General features: G+C 44.8%; 1 protein-coding gene across 23 annotated transcripts in view; it reads left to right on the forward strand.

Moving 5' to 3' along the window:
- MAGI1 (membrane associated guanylate kinase, WW and PDZ domain containing 1) overlaps window positions 1-19,607 on the forward strand; it is a 318,457-nt gene that overhangs the window by 262,104 nt on the left and 36,746 nt on the right. For all 23 annotated transcript variants that reach the window (XM_084530668.1, XM_084530669.1, XM_084530673.1 and 20 more), the window contains 3 exons: window positions 833-1,015; window positions 1,813-2,433; window positions 19,199-19,230. In XM_084530668.1, coding sequence (XP_084386794.1) covers window positions 833-1,015; window positions 1,813-2,433; window positions 19,199-19,230 — 836 coding nt within the window. The remainder of the gene's footprint in view (window positions 1-832; window positions 1,016-1,812; window positions 2,434-19,198; window positions 19,231-19,607) is intronic.

Below are 19,607 nucleotides of genomic sequence, written 5' to 3' on the forward strand. Positions count from 1 at the left end.
CTCTGACTCCTTCTCCAAGGCTGTGCGACATGCTCGGCGAGGATGCGCGTTTGGTTTTGGAGCGCCTTGTTCTCTCTTAACCGTGCTCCCGGAGAGCTTTAACAGCCTCCAGCAAAGCCACCCCAGTCCCAGGGACTCTTTGATCCGTACCTCACAACAGCAGTGCTTCATCCGCAATAGGCAAGGAGCAGAAAGAAGAGTCAGACATAAGGCAGTGTCTGAAGAACAGCAGCACCTCCCTGCCCTGGCAGCAGAGGTCGTAGGGCGACAGCAATGGTGGGGTGGGCAGGGGATTGTGCTGGAGGGTTGAGCAGTGTCTGGCCACTGCTTGGAAGCTGCTTTTTGCTTGGTGGGTTGGGAGAAGGCCAAGGGGAGAGGAAAAAAAATGGTACTAATCTCTGCAGAGATTCTTACTACAGATTTTTTTGTAGGGGGCAGCTGTGCTGCCCGCCTCCCATCCTTACTGGGATGGATGTCACCACGTCAGGACAGAGATAAAACATGTATCTATGCCAGCATTGCCAGCTTTAATATATTCTATTCCCCCCAAAAAAGCATTTTTCCCCCTGTGTAGCCTCAGGTCTTTGGTATGCACAAGCACAGCTAACAAAGCAGCTGGTAATGGGAGGTTTTTGCTCGTTCCTTTTACTGCATGATTGGTCCCAGGGAAACAGGTGGAGTGCAATGAGGTGCCAGGACAGCAGAGCCAAGCTCGGTCCCAGCCAGGCTCACCGCTGTGTCTGTGCACTTGTTAGAATGGTGAGGGACAGAGGAAAAACAGATCAAATGCTCTTGCCTGCCTGTTCATAGATTTTCCAAACTTCCTACACAGGAAAACCTTTTTTTACGAGAAACCCCTCGGAGTTGAAAGGGAAGTTCATCCACACTAAGCTAAGGAAAAGCAGCAGGGGGTTTGGCTTCACTGTCGTTGGAGGAGATGAGCCAGATGAATTTCTGCAGATCAAAAGTTTGGTGCTCGACGGCCCCGCAGCCCTGGATGGCAAAATGGAAACAGGTACTTTAAATCAAATCTCCACCACCACTTTATGTTTTTTCAGATGTTTTTATGCGCAATTCTTAACGACCTCTAGTCCTCACCTTGTTTTGGGGGAAGGGCATTCAGCTTTCCAATTAGCAAGCAAGGAAGCGGGATGCATTGAGGGATATGCTCTAAATCTGCGGTGTTTGTGTAGGGTTGTATTACTGCACGTTGTATTTATCTGCCATGGCATGCACCCCTTCTCCCAGCTTCTCGCAGGATATGGGCAGAGGAGTGCCCACCTGCGCATCACATGCTAAAGATCCCTGTCTTGCAGCCACAGCCGTAAAGAAGTGAATCATACCTAGATGTCAGGCTAAAGTATGCTTGAGACATGCTACATGGCAGTGTTTTTGAGCAGTTGGTATTTGAGCCTTCTGTTACAGCTCTCATACGCTCTCAGTTTTGCTTCTATCATATGTCAGCGTAGCACAGGGTGTAACAGTGAGAGCTGGGGCTTCACAATAATTGCTAAATGGGCTATATATTGTCGCTTGAATTTATTAATTTTTGCATGAGCCAAATTCAACTTTCCATTTCAAAAGCATTTATGTACTTGAAGGCTTTAGCAGTGAGTCTGTTATGTGCAGATAATTCTTACTTGCCCAAATGTGACTGCTCCTTTTCCTTGCAAAGTATTTGGGTGCTGCTCTTCACCTGAGAGTGGTACCTGTGGGTGCTGCGGATCACAGCTCGCAGGCTCCATTTCTCAGGTTCCTGCACAAACGTGAAGCAGCTGTACGCATTTGTCTATCTGTCTGTGTCCTCTGCAGGGGACGTCATAGTCAGCGTGAACGACACCTGTGTGCTGGGGCACACTCACGCTCAAGTCGTGAAAATCTTCCAGTCCATCCCCATCGGTGCCAGCGTGGACCTGGAACTGTGCCGCGGCTACCCCCTGCCTTTTGACCCCGACGACCCCAACACGAGCCTGGTGACGTCCGTGGCGATTTTGGACAAAGAGCCGATCATTGTGAACGGGCAGGAAAACTACGACTCCCCGGCTAGCCACAGCAGTAAAACAGGGAAAGTAAACGGCACAAAGGAGGCGAGGCCCAGCAGCCCGGCTGAGGTCTCCTCCAACGGACCCCATGGCTACCCCAATGACACGGTCTCTTTGGCATCCTCGATAGCAACGCAGCCTGAACTGATAACTGTGCATATAGTGAAAGGGCCCATGGGCTTTGGCTTTACTATAGCAGACAGTCCCGGCGGGGGCGGCCAAAGAGTGAAACAAATCGTGGACAGCCCGCGGTGCCGCGGCCTGAAGGAGGGCGATCTCATAGTCGAAGTGAACAAGAAGAATGTGCAGAGCCTCACGCACAACCAGGTGGTGGATATGCTGATTGAATGTCCCAAGGGAAGCGAAGTCACGTTGCTGGTGCAGCGAGGAGGTACGTTTTTGAAACCGCTTTTTGAAATTTATCAAAAAAAGCACGTGTCACGAAAGACCTGCTCTCTTAAAACTCTCTGCTGAAATGCTTTGTGGCCTGAGGTGTAGGATCTGCCGCATGTTGGCAGTTGTTAGGTCACATAGATGGTTAAAATTATTTGGGTTTTGATGCTGCTCTGAGGGCAATGTGCATTAATTTCTGTGCGCACTTGCACTACACACGGCGTCTGGTAGGGGGCAAGAGGGTGGTATGGCTACACCTTTACTTACATTACAAACCTCAATCTGCTCATAAAACTTTATTCATTTAAAGAATAAGGACGTTTCCTGAGCTGTTTTAAGGGATGAAAGAAGCTTGTAATATGTTCTGTGATTTGCAGTGTCTGAAGCCAGATACCTGTGGACTTTTCACTATGGAAATGATTTTTCACTGGGGTACAGTTGGGGTTGGAGGCAGAGAAGTTAAACTTCTCCAAGTTGCGAGTGATTGAAACATTTCTTCTTGCCATATTTATTTGTTGGCAACTGGGAGCTGAGCTCATTTTTGCTTGCGTTGCTGAGAGGGCACCAGCAAGTACAAAAAGAGTCCAAAATAAGAGTCCTGGTACAAAAATGCCAGGCGTGGGCATGCAGGGTAACCTGCTAGTGGGATCCGGCCGTCTGCAGGATCACTCTGCCACTGACAGAGTAAGGGTAAAGCATCACACCCCACCTCACGTAGTATGCTTATAATTGGCAGATTAAATTTACAGGGAGAAGGAGTGTGGAGCTTGCAGGGGGCGTCCAGGTCAGCTGCCCAGCACAAAACCGAGACCAGAGGGGTCAGCTCTCCCCTGTGCCTCTGCTCTCTGTTGTGAGGAGGGATCAGCCTGATGCTGGCCCTGTGGCCCTGACGGGGGCAAAGCCACGGCCCCACTGTGCTCCCTGTCCCATACAGTGCTTTCCACAGACGATGTGGGCACACTGCAGGGACAGAGGGACGCTGAGAGGCAGGTGCTGAACACAGCCCCAGGCAGCCCTGGGGGGAGTGTTGGGTATGAAAACGCTTCTCTAAAACCCTCCCAAAGTGTTTAGATTGTAGTCAGTTGGTGACCAAGGCCAGTCCATTGGAGGCATGCTGCTTTGTGAATTTGCACCTCTGGTTTGTTTCTGAAGTCTTTTCAAGGAATGGAGGGCACTGATTCTGCAATTAATAGCAAGCCCGGAGAAAGCAGCGCCTTTCTTATACTCCTTCATTTGCAAGTGCCTACTGTATTTTTGTATTTTAGTAGTAAATTAAAAAGTACAGAATAGAATATATTAAGAGTTCTGCAATTTTCAAGGTGTGGATTCCTTAGAGACTTTCAATACCAGATAGGTTTAAAAAATGGACCGCAGTCTCATGATTAATATATGTATTTTGGAAAAAATATGGTTGGAAGAAAGATAGCAGCTATTATTAATCCTCCTTGAGAGCACATATATATCTGGTACCACCATACATTAATTATTTGAATTGTGGCTGACATTTAATAATTCTCCTTGTGCCTTGAAGGCATAATGAAAAGGTTTGATGAGGAAATAAAAGCAGAGTTTTAATAGGATAGTAAATAGTTCCCTGGTAATGTTGCTGAATCTCATATATTTTTTATTGAATTGAGACACTAAACACATGTTGAACATTCACTGTCCCCTTCCCACATAGGTGCCATATCAATCTCCTTGAGCTCCCTCCCCCCCTTCCTCAAGGTCCTGACATTTCTCTCTTGGTGCAGAGCACTTGCAGCTCCAAATTGCATGCTCTCATGACACAGGACTCTGAAACCATGGTGGCCCTGGATCCAGTTAGTTGTTGAAATGCGGTTTTCTCCCTCCCCAGAAGAAAACTGGACTGAAGGGCATGGAGGTTGTGGCACCAAAGCCCAGCAGAATACACTCAGCAGTAGCAGCCCACCATCAGAACCAGTCAGGTTTGTTAAAAGCTCGAGATGGAGGTGGCTAAAACATACTCAGTGCTCAGTGCTGCTGCACTTGGGTCCTCTCTCCAGAAATTTTGCCTTGTGTTACCTCTGCCAAGTCTTTTCGCAGAAGTACCATCCCCAGACAACGTGCTGCTGTTTGTTGTGATCCAGATACAGAAATGCTGTTGGCCCCTGTGCCTGATTCAGGGCTCCTGAAGCTGTTCTTTAGCTTCAGTCAGTTGTCCTTTCCTCCTCCTCCCTCTGGTGTCCAGTGAAGAAAGTGCTCAGATGCTGCCAGGCATCCTTGCATTAGCCTAGCATTTGCATGCAGCCAGGCTGTGCACGAAGCATCCCTGTAACACTACGTCTGGTGCTCAGAGCCGACGAAAGGATTTGTCAGAAGTGATTACTAATCAGGCAGAAAAACATCAGCAAAAGACGGGTAATATACAGCAAAAGCTCTGCCTGCTCCGAGCTGCTCATGCGCTCCCTACAACAAGGTTTAATTGTTAAAATGCAAACCCGCAGCCGCCGAGAGCAGCCTGGGAAATATTTCCTGTAATATTTCCTGCCTTGGGGGAGCAGGCGAGTCCTGCAGGTGCTCCGAGGGAGGAACACAGGGATGGCTTCAGGGAGGATGGAGCTGCAGTGCCCCCTCTGCATGCTCAGCTGCTCACGTGGCATCTGAAAATCATTTGAGGGACTCGTCTGAGATTTGGGGGGGGATAAGTAAATTAAGAGAGGGATGATGTCATGTCATTTTTTTGCTTTTGAGAGGCCCCATGGAAGACTTGCCTTACCTATGTTCTGTTTTCAGTTTATTTTCCCCTTTCTCCTCCCTTCCCTAGGGCGTGATTATATTCTTGCTAGTGTTTTCCTATTTCATCCCTACACAGTGCTGGAAAAAACTCCATAAGTCTATCTCACAGTCTGGACATCAACATTTGAGGGGTTGAAGAAGGGTGAACTCAGAGCAGAGGCAGGGGCAGGGTGGCCGATTGGGCTGTACCTGAGAGCAGATTGAAAATCTGCCTTTGCTTAGCAAAATGAAGGGACAGAGGGGGGAAAATTATTGTCTGTAGCTATTATGCAGGAGAGATAGAAGATTCTTAAACCAAAGAGATCTTAGCTGAGGAGCAAATGGGTATTGTTTGGCCGTGAGTAATTTAAAGTGGTAATAAGAAGAAAGTGCCAACCCATCAGAGACTGCAAGTCCGACCGGAGGAGGCAGGAAGCCTTTGCTGGCTGAAGGTGAAGCTCAGCAGGTTTGAAGGGGTTACGACACGGTGCTTGCACCGGAGGAAGAGATGCTTGACAGCACAGGAGGGCCATTCAAAGCCTGAATACATAAAGCTGCCAGCGCTATTGGTTACAAAATGCAGAATTAAGGAGATGTTTTTGTCCCTGCGATGCACAGTGCCACTGCACATCTCATTTATTTTGAAGAATTATTGTTAACACGGCCACAAAAGGCACATCTTTATTTTGAGTATTTGTAACTGAAAAAGGTTATTTAAACATTGAACCTACCAAGTAAACAAAGTACTTTTCCCCCCAAAAAAGGGAATGTTTGCCGCTTGAAATCCATTTTTCATTGAAATCTTGTCAACGCAGAGTAATTGACTGAAATCAGCAATTCTCAGATACCTCACCATTCTGCATAGATTCCATTTATAATAAAAGCAACATTTTGTCAGAATAATTTCCCTGCTTCTAAGTGACTTCTGTTCCAGGGAGCTGTCTGTGCTAGAACAGGTAGGGAGCTGTTTCAGAAGTTACTCTGCAAAAACTACTGGGCCATATTTATCTGGGTCGATAAGAAATAACAGTTGTTTCAGTGAAAGTAGCTGCATGTTTTACATACGTATTTTGCAAATAACCTCAGGTTAAAGAGGGGTTTTGGTGTTTTTTTGTTGTTTTGTTTTGTTTTGTTTTTTTCAGTTTTAGGTTAGTCTTCAGTACAAATCATCCAACAATACTGTGACTGCTTCGGGTTGGGTTACAAGACTTAGGCTGAGCAGTTTGCATGCAGGTTTGACTGGACAGTTTCCTCTCCAAGCATTCACAGTTGGTGCTCGCTGGCATCTTTATTGACCAGAAGGCTGAAAGTAGCATAAACCTTGAGCCTGATCTGTGTAATCCCCTCAAAGGTGTGTTCCCACTTCACTGGAGATCAAAGTAAAAGCATGCAGTTGAGATGTCACTCACATGTCACGTGCAGATCAGTGCAGTTTCCCTAGTGCCAAATTCACATTAAAGCAAGGAACGGAAATCAGTCTTTGGAGACATAAATGGTACAGATGTTGGAGTTTCAGAACCATGTGTATTTTGTGGGAAGGGGAGACTGAGCAGCATCGACCTGTGTAAATGCCATTAGTGGGCACCTGAGTGCTAACCTCCATGTAAAAGCAGTCAGTGACGAAATCTCAATTTCGGGTTCAATTAAATGGAAGATGGTTGTGGGGAGAGATGAGGCAGAAAGGAGTGGGGAGGCCTGTGCTGGATAACCCTGCTGGTTTGCTCCTTGACTCAGCCTTAAGAATGTCCTTGCGATACATATAACTACAGGAGAGGTTTGTAGCAACGGAACGAAATTACAGAGCTTGAAAGCAATAAACCTATTAAGTCTGCTTAGCTATATGAAGCCTCCCTTGCTGTTCCAGAGATACTCTTGGCGTGTGAGGCTAATTAACCTCCACCACTTCCTATGGAGAGGAGTTAACTCCTTCCTCTTGTGACAAAAATGAGTGCTGGACTCAACTGCTCTGGACTCGAAGGGTCTTTCAGTAGCCTAAAATGGAAGGACTTTTTTTTTTTCTCTCCCTATTTATCTTGTGTTTAGGCCCTTGAAATGTAATATAGTAATGTAAAGATTTTCATCTTTTTCATTGTGCTGCTGGCTACAGCTTCAAGTTCCCCCCAGCCAGGGCAGAGAGAGTTAGAAGATCCTTTAGACACGGTGGGAAAGCTTTACAAACAATATATCGTAACAACTTATAATTGCACGCACATTATAACAGCGTGATTGAAATCAGATTGCTCTTTGAGATCTGGAGTGTCAAGCTTGGGTGTAAGTTACAGTGACACTGAGCACAAGAACCCAAACCAAGTGAGATCCATTACCACTGCTGGGTTCAGAGGACATCTCCTCCCTTTTTTCTTCCCCCACCACAAACCCCTATCTGTCTGAATTTTATAAGTGAAAATGTTGTCTTTGTCCTTATTTATTGAGATTCCTCTACCCCCACAGAAAGGGAACTTCACCTTCCTGTCCCTACCAAAAGTGTTGGAAAGCAATCATTGAGTGGTAAGAGCCAAAAAAAAAAAAAGTCTAATCTCACAGTGTTGGAATTAGAGCTCCTTTTCAGTTGCTATCCCTAATGATGCAAAACCATGGTAATTAGAGTTGCAATCAGCTATTCAGTAGAGGCTTGAACTCTTTTGAACAAGCCACTCACTTCTGTTTGCCCTTTAGGCTTGCAGTGAAGAGCGAGCTGAAAGTCATGCCACTCCTGCATCTAGCTGCCAGAAAATCTCAAACTGCCTTAGCAGCTGCTGAAGGAGAGGAAAAGTGAGTCCAAACTGCTTTTAGGACAAAATCACAACCTGGGAATTGGATGACCGTTGCCACAGAGCGTGTTAGCCTGTGCCAAAGCTTCTGGAAAGGGAAGAAAAGTTCAGGGTTTCCAGCAGTGTTTTCAGTTCTCAGCACAGAGGGAGCAGAGCATTATACTGGGGTCTTTGTCCCACGCTTGGATCTGCAGGCACCCCCATGAAAATCCACCTCTCTGAGCTCGGAGCTGCCAGTAAGGATCATCCTGCAGCCCTCCCTGGCGGTGGGTTCTCTTTCTACCCCTTAGCCCACCTCATTGTGGCATCTTCCCTCACCAGAAGCAGGAGCAGACCTAACTCCTCTCTGCCATACGGTGTGCTCAGCTCACCTCTACGCTTCTGAAAACCCCATTTCAAGTCTTCTCAATTCTTTCTTGCCTCAGCCTCCTTCCCTTCTGTCAACCACCACCAGCTCCCAGTGCTCCCAGTGCCTTCTGCTCAGGTGTCTCCCATCACGCCTGTTGGTTCTCAGCAGTTTGTCACTCTGTGCAGGTTATTTTGACACGCACACTGTAAAATGCCTGATACTGTAGTGCTACTAACACCATCCAGAAGTAACAGGTGGGGATGTATTTTTTTTTTGATAGCTCACAGGTGCACGTATTTATTTAGTAAATTATGTTAAAAATGAGAATTGCAGCATGTTTAAAGAAATATATGTACATATGTAATGCCAAGATTTATTTTTCTATTTTTTTTTCCTTTTTGTAATGTCAGGGCCATTGCTTTATGACTCCAGACTTAGTATTTCCTGATTTAATTGGGAACTTACTTGGCATTTAAAAATCTGCTATCGATCACTTTCCGTTGTTTAATTTTGTTACTATTTCCTTTAAATAGATTTGCCTTTGTGGAAGGAAATCAGATAAGTAAAGTTTTTAAGTTTGTCTACAAAATGCATAAAAAATGAAATATTTTTTAAACAGTTTGCTATGTTATCTTTCTGTTTTCAAAAAATAGATAATCCTAGAACAAACACATTGTGTAAACACTACATCAGGTTTAATATAATTTCCACACAAGCTGCCTAGTTTCCATGAGTGCAGGAGAGGAGCTGAGCTTGGAGAACCTTTAACTGGGAGTAGATGCATCTTTTTTTCCAAGCTACTGAGTCAGTCTTAGCTGTTCTCTTCTCTCTGTTTAACAGAATTATATTCAAACAAGGCCAAAAAAAAAAAAAGCTGATGAGACTTTAAAACAAGTTTAAAGCAAGTTTTGATGTCACATTTACCATTCTCTTACAGTCTTATTCTGATTAGGGACCAGTATATCAAGGAGCAGGTACAAAAATCAGTTCAAGTCAAGAAAAGATGAAATAAAGGAAACGTTACACATTCTGGTATTTTTAATAACAAGTTTGAAGTTCATAGCCCTTATTAGGATTGCTTATATGCATGCATTTCGATGCACTGTGCAAGTTAATTTTCCTCTGAACAGCTCCGGAGCATTAGATGTGCCTTTTTGGGGCAATGCAGCGTATTGTTATGCAGCACTATACACTGATCACTGGTAATTGGTTTTGTAAAGCAAGCTAGCAGGAACTTGTTTTTCTTTGTGATAAAAATAAGCCAAACTTTACATTTAAAATCAGGTCGTCTTATAAATAATGTAATATTTGGGGATTATGCAGTGTTTTTTCTCCTTCAAAGTGCTTTACAGGTGTTAATCTTAGTGACATTAACCGTTTGGGTTTGATGATCTGAATTTGCAAGGCTTGGGACAACTGTGTTTACCAAAACCATGAAGTTTTGGTGTCACTGAAGTTCATGGCAAGGCCCCCATTAGACTCCAGGAGGCAGTAGGGTTTCAGCAAGGTCTTGAATGCCTACAAATGCCTGTAGCCACAAAGGATAATTGTTGGTAGCTTGTCGAGGCACCTTAGAGTTCGATGTGTGTTACTAATGTTCATACAAACAGTGCATTTGCAGGAACTAATTAATTAGCCTTACCAGGTCATGCTGGAGTTTCTCAGTGCAAGGCATCCAGTTGAAGTAGGAAGAGACAAATTCAAATATCAACCCCAGTAAGCCCAAGCACTTCATTTAAGGCCCCAAAATTCCAGATATAAAAAATACTAAGTATTATTCTGTCTTTTTATCCCAAGCCTCTAGTATTCATATTAATTGCCTTTTCAAAACCCCAAAGGTTAAGAAACTTCAAACAATGCAGATCTTCCCTATGAGCACCTGACTCCAAAAACCAACAGCTTTATCACAGAGTCACAGAATTGTCTAGGTTGCAAAAGACCACCGAGATCACCTAGTCCAACCTCTGACCTAACGCTAACAGTCCCCACTAAACCATATCCCTAAGCTCTACATCTAAACGTCTTTTAAAGACCTCCAGGGATGGTGACTCCACCACTTCCCTGGGCAGCCTGTTCCAGTGCCTCACAACCCTTTCGGTAAAGAAGTTTTTCCTAATATCCAACCTAAAACTCCCCTGGCACAACTTTAGCCCATTCCCCCTCGTCCTGTCACCAGGCACGTGGGAGAACAGACCAACCCCCACCTCTCTACAGCCTCCTTTAAGGTACCTGTAGAGAGCAATAAGGTCGCCCCTGAGCCTCCTCTTCTCCAGGCTGAACAAGCCCAGCTCCCTCAGCCGCTCCTCGTAGGACTTGTTCTCCAGGCCCCTCACCAGCTTCGTCGCCCTATATTTTATTGCAATTTTGATAATGAAGGAAAATTGGCATTGCTGGAATGTGGACATTTTCATTGCCTACAGAATTTCCAGCTCTTGCTGGTGTGGGGCATGCAAAGTGCTGACTCTGATCTGTAGGACGTTGGAGGCACAAGTGTTTTCCCCTCAGCCACCCTTCATTAACTCCGTTTGCACTGTGATGCTCTTCTAGAAATGAGTAAGCAAATGGAGAGATGCTGGAAATCTGCTTTTTGGGTCAGCGTTAGTTTTGCATCAGTCGCCCTGCATTTCTGTGGCAGCACGGCCTTTCTGTGCCGTATCTCGTGTCCCCCAGACATGTGTGTCACCGAGCTCCAGAGTCGCCAGGAAGGGCAGAAGAGCACCGAGCAGTTGCTGATTCATTGCGTGGCATTTTGTAACACGCTTTGCCTTAATTTTAAGGGCTGAGATAATTTCCTAAAGTTTGGAGCCATTTCATGAAGTGTGCCTGGAGGCCAGGAGGAAGCCTGTACTTTGATTATTAAGGAGATGAGCAATTAACATATTTGGATTAACAACATCATTTCAGGTTCGCGTAATGTTGCACGCTGACAACATGATAGCGGCGCTGTGCACGTTATACACTTGGCTGCCTTTCTGTGGCACTGGATCTGCTTTAAAATCAGGAAGGAAACCAAAGCAATCGCTGAATGCCGGGAGAAAAAAATGTCTGAAATCTCATCGGGATGTTTTATTGCATGAACCACCTTATCTTTCAGACAGCAGCTCGTTCTTAGATGAGAACAAAACTGGAGGTTGCTTAGCAAATGGAAGGCACGAGCTCTGAAATGCTTCCCAAAGCCTTTTGTTCTCCCCAGCTTGAGGTTTTGAAAGTTGTAGGGTTTTTTTTTGCCTTATGTTTTGATTTGGTTTTGGTATAAAATACTGAAGCGGTAGAAGTGGAGCAACTCAAATCCACGCAGCGTTGTTTTCTATCAAATGCGATGTGCTATAACACAAGGTGGCACAGCAGAACCTAGTACTAGGCATTAGATAAGGCAGATTTAACTAGAGATGGGCCTCCCACATCTTCATCAGGATTTGCACAGCGGGAAATGGAGCAGACTTGGAGCTGTGCAGCTCAGAGGGTTTTATTCCGCCCAGTTTTTCCTCCTACCCGTTCGTGCTGCCTGTGTGGCATTTGGGTGTGAGTGTACTTGTAAATAAGGAGTTTTTATCAGCCACCCTGCAGGTGGGTGCGGTGGCTGCTGCCCTGATTTGGCAGTATAATAACCAGTCATAACAGAATTAATGAGCTATCAGAAATCCAAGAAAGGGCTTTGTTTATCACTGTAATTAACTACATTGGGAGAGTCATTAAAAGCAATAGCAGGTAGGCAAAACTGAGGAAGAAAGATAGTGTTATAATGTACTAGTGGATGGTTTTGTTCTGAGACAGCTTGTTTTTAAATATATACCCTTGTGTTTCTAAGTCTTTTCTGAATTTAATTGTGGATTTTTATTATTTCTTTTTCCCTACCCAGCATCAGGATTTCCTTTTTCTTCCTTTCTGTGTTTTTTTTTCCTTGATCAGGTGTGATGGTGGTAGTAATTAGGACTGTACCAGCCTTACGCCCCTCTTAAAGCAGTGCCTTTTGTGTTGTCAGGAGCCTGCAGCGTGCCATGTCTTGGAATGGGGGAGCTGGCAGGCAGGTAGACCAGAGGAACTGGGTGGAGGAGGCTGAATTTCAGGGCACTGGAGCAGCTGGTAAAGGATACTGGGGACACAGGGAGGTGATGTTGGGAGGGATGTGGCAGGCGGATACGGGTCCCCAGAAGTTTTGACTCCATCTTTATCCTCAAGGGTTAGTTTCTGAGATACACAGCTACATACATAGAAGTATACTGAGTTACTGACTTATTTTTATAGAAAACTGTATTTTAGATTGATAAAGTCATGGCAAATCTGTTGTCCTCTAGTAAAAATTCTGTCTTGGTGTGCAGTTTTTGCATGTGCACACCCCAGGACAGAATCTGGCTGAGCATTCTGTAAATATTAGCATATTACTAAGGGATGTTACTTATTAATAGCAACAGCAAACTAATGCCAGGAGGGCCCTATTTGCAGGCATCCGCTTTGTACGAGCTGCTGACCAAATATGAAATACGAGAACCTGCCATAAACCAAACAGGTTTGAGCATGTGGATTTACACCTTGTAACCGTGCTGCAATAAGTCTAAAGACAAATGCCCTCGGGAGGTAGCTCTGGATGTGACAGCAGCAAAATAAGCTTTTTCCTCTAGGAGTGTGCTCCGTGCTAAGCTCGGGGAGGCACATGAGGTGGTCTTCCAAGTGTCACCTCCCCTTGATGCCTGCATGGCCATGCTCTGGGACAGTCAGCTGAGGAGATGGCATTTGGGACTGGGCCTTTCCAACCTAGAAATTGAACCCCTGGTTTATTTTGCTTAACTTCAGGAAGTAAAGGATGCAAGTCGTAGGTTTTGTGGGCTTGTGCTAAAGGGTAAGTAGCTTCATGCATAGCCACTTATAGTAAATGGAAATACGTATAAATTTATATTATGTACACGTGTAAATTTATATTATGTACACATGCACATATATATAAAGGACATGAAGGTTTCTAATTACTTTACAGTTTTGGTGTTCACCTTCTCAAATTCCTGAGGTTTAAGAAATTTAATGTGTGTGTACGTATTTGTTTAAATATTAACAGAGATTTTCATTTAAGCAAATGACTTCAACCGCTCAAGCTTTAGGAAAAACTCTTCATTTAATGAGCTTCATAAATAAAATCCTAACAACTGCTGACATGCTTCCAGCCATTGGCTGGATGGGTAATGGTTGCACTAATTCTCAATCACTTTATTATCTTACTGTCTTGGCTTTACCGTATGTATCTTACTACATAGTTAAATTTATATTTTCGTAGTAATTAAATAGCATTTTATTGGGCTATATCTTCTTTACCGCTTCTGCAGTCGGTTCTGGTTTGAGACGCTGCAAATATGACTGGATTTGCAAATGAAGGGAATTGTTTTGCATCCTGACCGAGAATGACTAATTGAAGTTAATACAATTAAACATCTTTAGAGCACCTAAAGCCGAAATTCTTGTTAATGGTGATAATATACTATGCCTCATTATGCTTTTTGCTAGTGCCAGTGGGTTAATAATGCCCGAGATGGTCTCTTGAAAACAATTTATTCTTAACATTAGCATTCAACATTAGCATCAGAAACGTGGCATTTTTCACTTTATTTGATAGCTACCAAACTTGATTTATGGCAGGGCTAAATTCCTTCAGTGTAAATTATTCTCTCACTTAAAGCTCGTGTTGCAGAGCTGATTTTTTTTTTGCTAGCACAGCGATGCTCCTGTTATGCAGATCACAATGATGGGCAGGAAAGTTGGCCAGGGACAAGGTAGGGGTTTTCTTCTTGGTGGAGCTCCTTACAGCTGTGTGCAGACTTGGGTCTCTTGCTGCCAATTATTCTGGCACATTTCCTTGATCTTTGTTCACTCTGGAAAAGATCAACTTCCCTCCATTTTTTGTTAGATAGTTTTTGTCCTTTATTAAAAATTCTTTGGCAGTGGATTATACAGAATCAAGGGGACTGCTTTGTCACTACCACCTCATCTCCCCTGACCCCAGCAGCACTAATGGCCATTAGTGTTAATTATTTAGAGTTCCTTCTTTTGCACACAGAAAATAGCGATCAATGTGCAATGCCATATACAGTTGTGCACCCCCTGATTCCGGTACTTTACCCCTCATCTTTCACAGTGTCTGTTCCCTTTGATACAGCCTTTGGCTTTTATTCAGCACAGTGTTTAGAAAGCTAGTTGTTATTTTTTTCCCAAGCAGGAATATTTTCTCTGCAAACGTTAACCTTGTGACACTGACTGCAATGTTTCATTTCTTGCGTTTTTATTCATCTCCCCCTAATTTTCAGCTGTTGTGCATTCTGGGCTGCAGACCACATAAAGGCAAAAACAAATGGGTGACCTCTTCACCTGGACTCACCTACCGCGTTTTTGTTGTTGGATACAGGTGGTCCACAGTGTGTCCTGATTGGAAATGTTAAACAGTCCTGGGAAGCACAGATCTTCTCTCAGTTGTTCTGTTTTGTTGTCTGCAAAAGCACGCAAAGACTGAAAAGTGTTGAGCAGTTGCCACAGAGATTGTTAGCAATAAATAAGATGATATATCTAGATTCTGGGTGGGCTCTTAGCAACTTCAAGCCCCTTTGTCCTATGGATGGGTTGTGCAAACTGGTACTGAGTTGCTCCAAATTCAGCTGGAACCCTGTTGAAATACATACCTGTATATACATAGGTATACGTACCTATAACACCATAATATACCTATAATACCATAAATATATACTTATATTTTACATGTGTGTACATACATCTACATGTATATGTTATAACATATATATGTGTGTGTTTTATGCATGTATATACATACATATGTATATTTGTTGGTGGTAGAAGGAGAAGTGTTCACTCCAACTGACCTTCACGTAATTGAGCTGTACAGAGGGGATGACTGGATGTCTTCCTTCAGACTCAGCCTTTGATCATTTTAATTCGCTGTGTCTCAAATGTGATGTGTCTGGTGTCCATCTGGGTAATTTTTGAGCATCTGTGATCTTCTGAGGTCTGTCACCAGAGTCCGGCCCAGGTTATGGTACAGATTTGGAGTTAAATATCGCGTTCTGTACGTGCTCAATGAAACACAATTTGCCTCGTGTTGTGGTCTGCCCATGCTACTTTGGTTGCATAAAGACAAAAGGGTTGAAAAAATGTTCCTGTACAGATTGAGGACCACTGCATGTTACAAACAGCAACACCTGGGGGTGACTTCCCTGTTATGTCCCTGGCTCCCCCGTGATCCCATAGCATGTAGGGTCGGGGTACTCACAGCTTCCCAGCACCAAAAGGTTTACCGCAGAGGCCTGCAGAATTAACACATGCTGAATGATATGAAAGGAACTGGCTTGCGACCTTACTGCGTGCACTGCATCATTCACAGCATAATTCGGTGTCACGCAGCAGAATATTGCCCGTGATGGGTAAAGGCATAAAGAGTGCTGGAGTCATGGTACAAAACTCGCTTCATGATTTGCATTTTTTTCCCTGCGTTACAAAACATAGATGAGCAGATGGATGCAGCCAGCTGTACATAGAGCTTTAGGGAGTACTGGAGAAAAAAGAGAGAGGTTTTGTTAAGATAAATGTAATAATCTCTGTGATAATTAGTTTAATTTAGATCCTTGCATCTGACTCATTTTTGACTAACCTTGTATGAAGCCTTTCTTCCCTTACTGACGAGTCTGCGAATTTAGTGTGATTACAATCCCTTTTTTTGTGCTTGTGGATTGCTCGCTGATCACTGGTATTTTTCATTAAGCAGTTGCTTTATTACATTGTTATTTAGAGGAGAGTAATTTGTGTTTTCTAATTAATTTAATTCCAGTCACATTCTGTAAGTAGCTACAATGAGCCCATTCAAGGGGGTTTGGGTCATATTGACATTGTTTACCAGATGTGCTGGTTTGTTTTAAAACACTGTTAACTCTGTGATGACACCAGCCCCGCTCGCTTGCACTGCTCTCATCTGCACCTCCAAAAGCCCCCAAGATCACGAGATGCATTTACCGTGCTGGTTGGAGATGTCCACGTGGATTAAATCACAGAGGAACCGCGCTGCCAACAGTGTTGGTACAACCATTACTGCTCCCTTGTCAAATTTGAGGGGGGAGAGGTAGCAAAACCTTGTGGCTCCTCTAGCTGGGGATGTGAATGACATGACTCTGAGCACCAAAAACTGGCAAAAATGCCAGGGAAATGCAAAGTGTTAAGTCCAGGTGTGGTCCATTTACCTCTGGAAACTCGTGGGAGGGCTTCAGGAGCGGATGGGCAGCCTCCAGGATGTGCACAGCCAGGCAAGGCACAGCATGAGCAGTGCCTGGGCGGCGATGGGATGCGGATAATGTAACAGAAAGATGAACGTTGTAATTCAGAGCTGACACCACCCCGAATTCAGAGGCGTGGGCACTTCTGTGTGCCGTAAGCTTCTGGAAAAGCTCATCATTTTCTTGCTTGTGGCACTTCCAGGAGCTGGGGCTTATGCAAGTGCTTTGCGTTCGTCACTGTTAAATAGCACATCCTTTCCATCATCTGAGCATGAAAACTACATGTTACACCTATCATTTGCTCGTTTGGCCTGCTGCGTCAAGAACCGAGTCCCTAATTAGGTGAATAAATAACTTCGTTACAGGGAAATGTACAGGCACGTTATTCCCCTGACTGTAAGCTTGTCCCACGAACAGCTAACAATATTTGTGGACGTGTTCTGCAGCCACTCATTTTAGTAAAAAGTCAATTACTGCAAATTCTGCAGCAAACACTGGTACAGAGCAGTAACACTGCTAAGATTCATCAGCCTCTGAAGGACCTGCCAAACAGTGGCCTTGTGGGCATTTTCCATCATTTTTCAACCATTTTCCATCTCTTTTAGATTGGAAAAGCTAAAATTAACGACAAACTTTGAAGATAAGGTTTGCTCAGTAGCTCATAGTTAGTAAATTTTAACATTTAATGGCTGTGATGCAATACACTAAATTCTGGTACAGTTTGAACCGACAGCCCAGCTGCATCTCCGCTTTGTAATTTGCAAGGAGCATTTAAATTGCTGCAATGCCTCTTCAGGCTCATGTTGCTCTGCCAAGGGTGTGTGCATGCATGGAGCTCTGTCCTACCTATTGATTTAATAGGAAAGAGCATCTCTTGGAAAGGAAGAGTAAACGTGTGTGCATGCATGTGGAAGGAGGGGGAAGAGAGAATTCCTGTCCGTGTGCTTCCGTCTGTGATAAATGATGCCTGCTAAAAATGTGGCTTGCCATGCACGTTATTAGTGCTTTACTCTTGAAGTCCATTATGCAAACACAGTCACGGCCAGCAGAAAGGGAGCTGCAGCCTCGGTTGTTCAGTTCAGACAGTTTTGATGTTCCCATGTCCCTCGATCAATCAGTGCCTGGAGGGGTATCTGCTTGTGCCTGGGAGTGCTCCGCAGTGACGTGCAGAGCGCGGATGTTCCTCAAGAGCAGAAAACATTTCATTTAAAATGCTCATTGCAGTTCTCATCCCAGTCTGCGAGCAGGCAGCAAAGTGAGCTCTGTTTATCGTTTTTAATTGTGGATCTTCCCTATTCAGAACTAACATTTCCCTAATTACCTTAAAATGAGCTTCTTCCCAGGCACATTTGTAATTCGCTTGCATCACTTATTTTATTCTCTGTGCAAAAGTTAGACGAGGGCATGGTTTTTAGCACAGACAAAATGCATGAAGTAGAAAACATAATGTGGCATAAATGCCACATAAATCACATCCTAAAGACAAAAGCAGATTTCAGACGTCTGAATTACTGAGCACTTAGTGTGGAGGGTAATCTGTGCTTTAGTTTATGGTTCTTTTCTGGAGTGCCACGCAGAGCAAAATGGGGGGGCTCCCTCTCCTCTGGCAGCAGAGGAGAAGGGGGACAATGTGTGGCGTGCCCAGGGGACAGCTCTTCCTGCACTTGGGGTAAAATCCCCCGGACAAGCGTCTCCTGTGCTGGGAACGGAGCCACGCAGAAGTAGTCGGTACAAATCCCACTTGAGTTCCTTGGCTCACGCTCATCACAGAGCGAGTAAGAGGCAGCTCCAAAACGCAGAATTGTCCTTGAAAAAACCTTCTCTTGCCATCCCAGTTGTTCCTTCCTTAGCATCGCCTCCAACCTGTGTAAGCCCCCCTCTTCCCCAGCACCCCCCCAGGGTCAGGGCAGTCGCAGTGTTGCTTTCAAGCCACAGCTCCCTGAAATTGTAGCTAACAGATAAAATCTCTGGCTTCAAAGATTTGTACTTAGGATGGACAGGAAGGAAACATGTTTTCTCAGTGGCTTTCACGCTTTTAGGGATAAAAGCTCACTCCCCTGTGTGCTTTTGTTTTTCTTTGCCCAGCCGGCACCTCCCAGCTCGAACCGATGTAGGATTTTTCTATCCAAAAAAAAAAAAAAAAAAAAAAAGAAAAATCTATTTCCAGAGAAATACTTTTTAAAAAATCAACCTGTTCCCCCTGCGCTGCTGTGATTGGCCCGGTAAAAATCGACAAGGCGATCGCGTCAAAAGGCAAACATCACCAGCTTCACTGGGCGCCCAGGCTCCCGTTAAGCCAGGGGGGAGCGTTGGCGATTCTGCCCGGGTGCTGGGGCTCGCTCGGCGCCTGCCGCGGGCTGTGGGTTTCTCTCGCAGCCTGCCGGCTGCTGCGGCACAAGGCAGCATAGCTAATGCAGCGCCAGCGCTCCCCCCGCACCCTCGCTCCCGTCTCGCGCTCGCGCTGCCTCTCCCCGGGCTTTGATTCGATATGAACAGACTGGGAACTCCGGCGCGAGGGGGAAAGCTGACCTAACTCTGCAGATGGCCACGTTTGGATGAAAACACCTAGGCGGTTTTTTCTGTGAGGGAAGGTAACGTTTCGCTGCTAACGCTCTTTTTTTTTTTTTTTCCCTTGTTGCCATTTTTCAGGACTGCCGGTCCCAAAGAAGAGCCCAAAGTCGGTAAGCACTTTTTTTTTTGCCACCTATTATTTTTGTCTGTCTGTCTGCTTTGAGGGAGGAAGGGGTGAGTTTGGATGGTTTTCGTTGTGGGCTTTGATTGCTTTAAGTTGTCTTTCTGTTGCAGCCGTGATTACCTTGCACAGCTTGTGCTGCATGGGGAGATGAGAGCGGGATGCAGTGCAGAAGAGGGGCTGGTTTGCAAATAAAGCCTCAGGTTTACAGATCCCCTTCCCTGGCAGATGAGCTTCTCTCCTGTTTAACTTACCAAAAAAGAGCTATTGTTTCCTTTTGGAAAGATGGGAGGCTCCACCTTCTTGCCAGATAGCGGATTCTGTCGGGTGTTTGTAGGCACTGACCTTTTCCATTAACTCCCTGAG

This window comes from Aythya ferina, assembly GCF_964211825.1.
Source record: "Aythya ferina genome assembly, chromosome: 10".
NCBI classification, from domain to species: domain Eukaryota; kingdom Metazoa; phylum Chordata; class Aves; order Anseriformes; family Anatidae; genus Aythya; species Aythya ferina.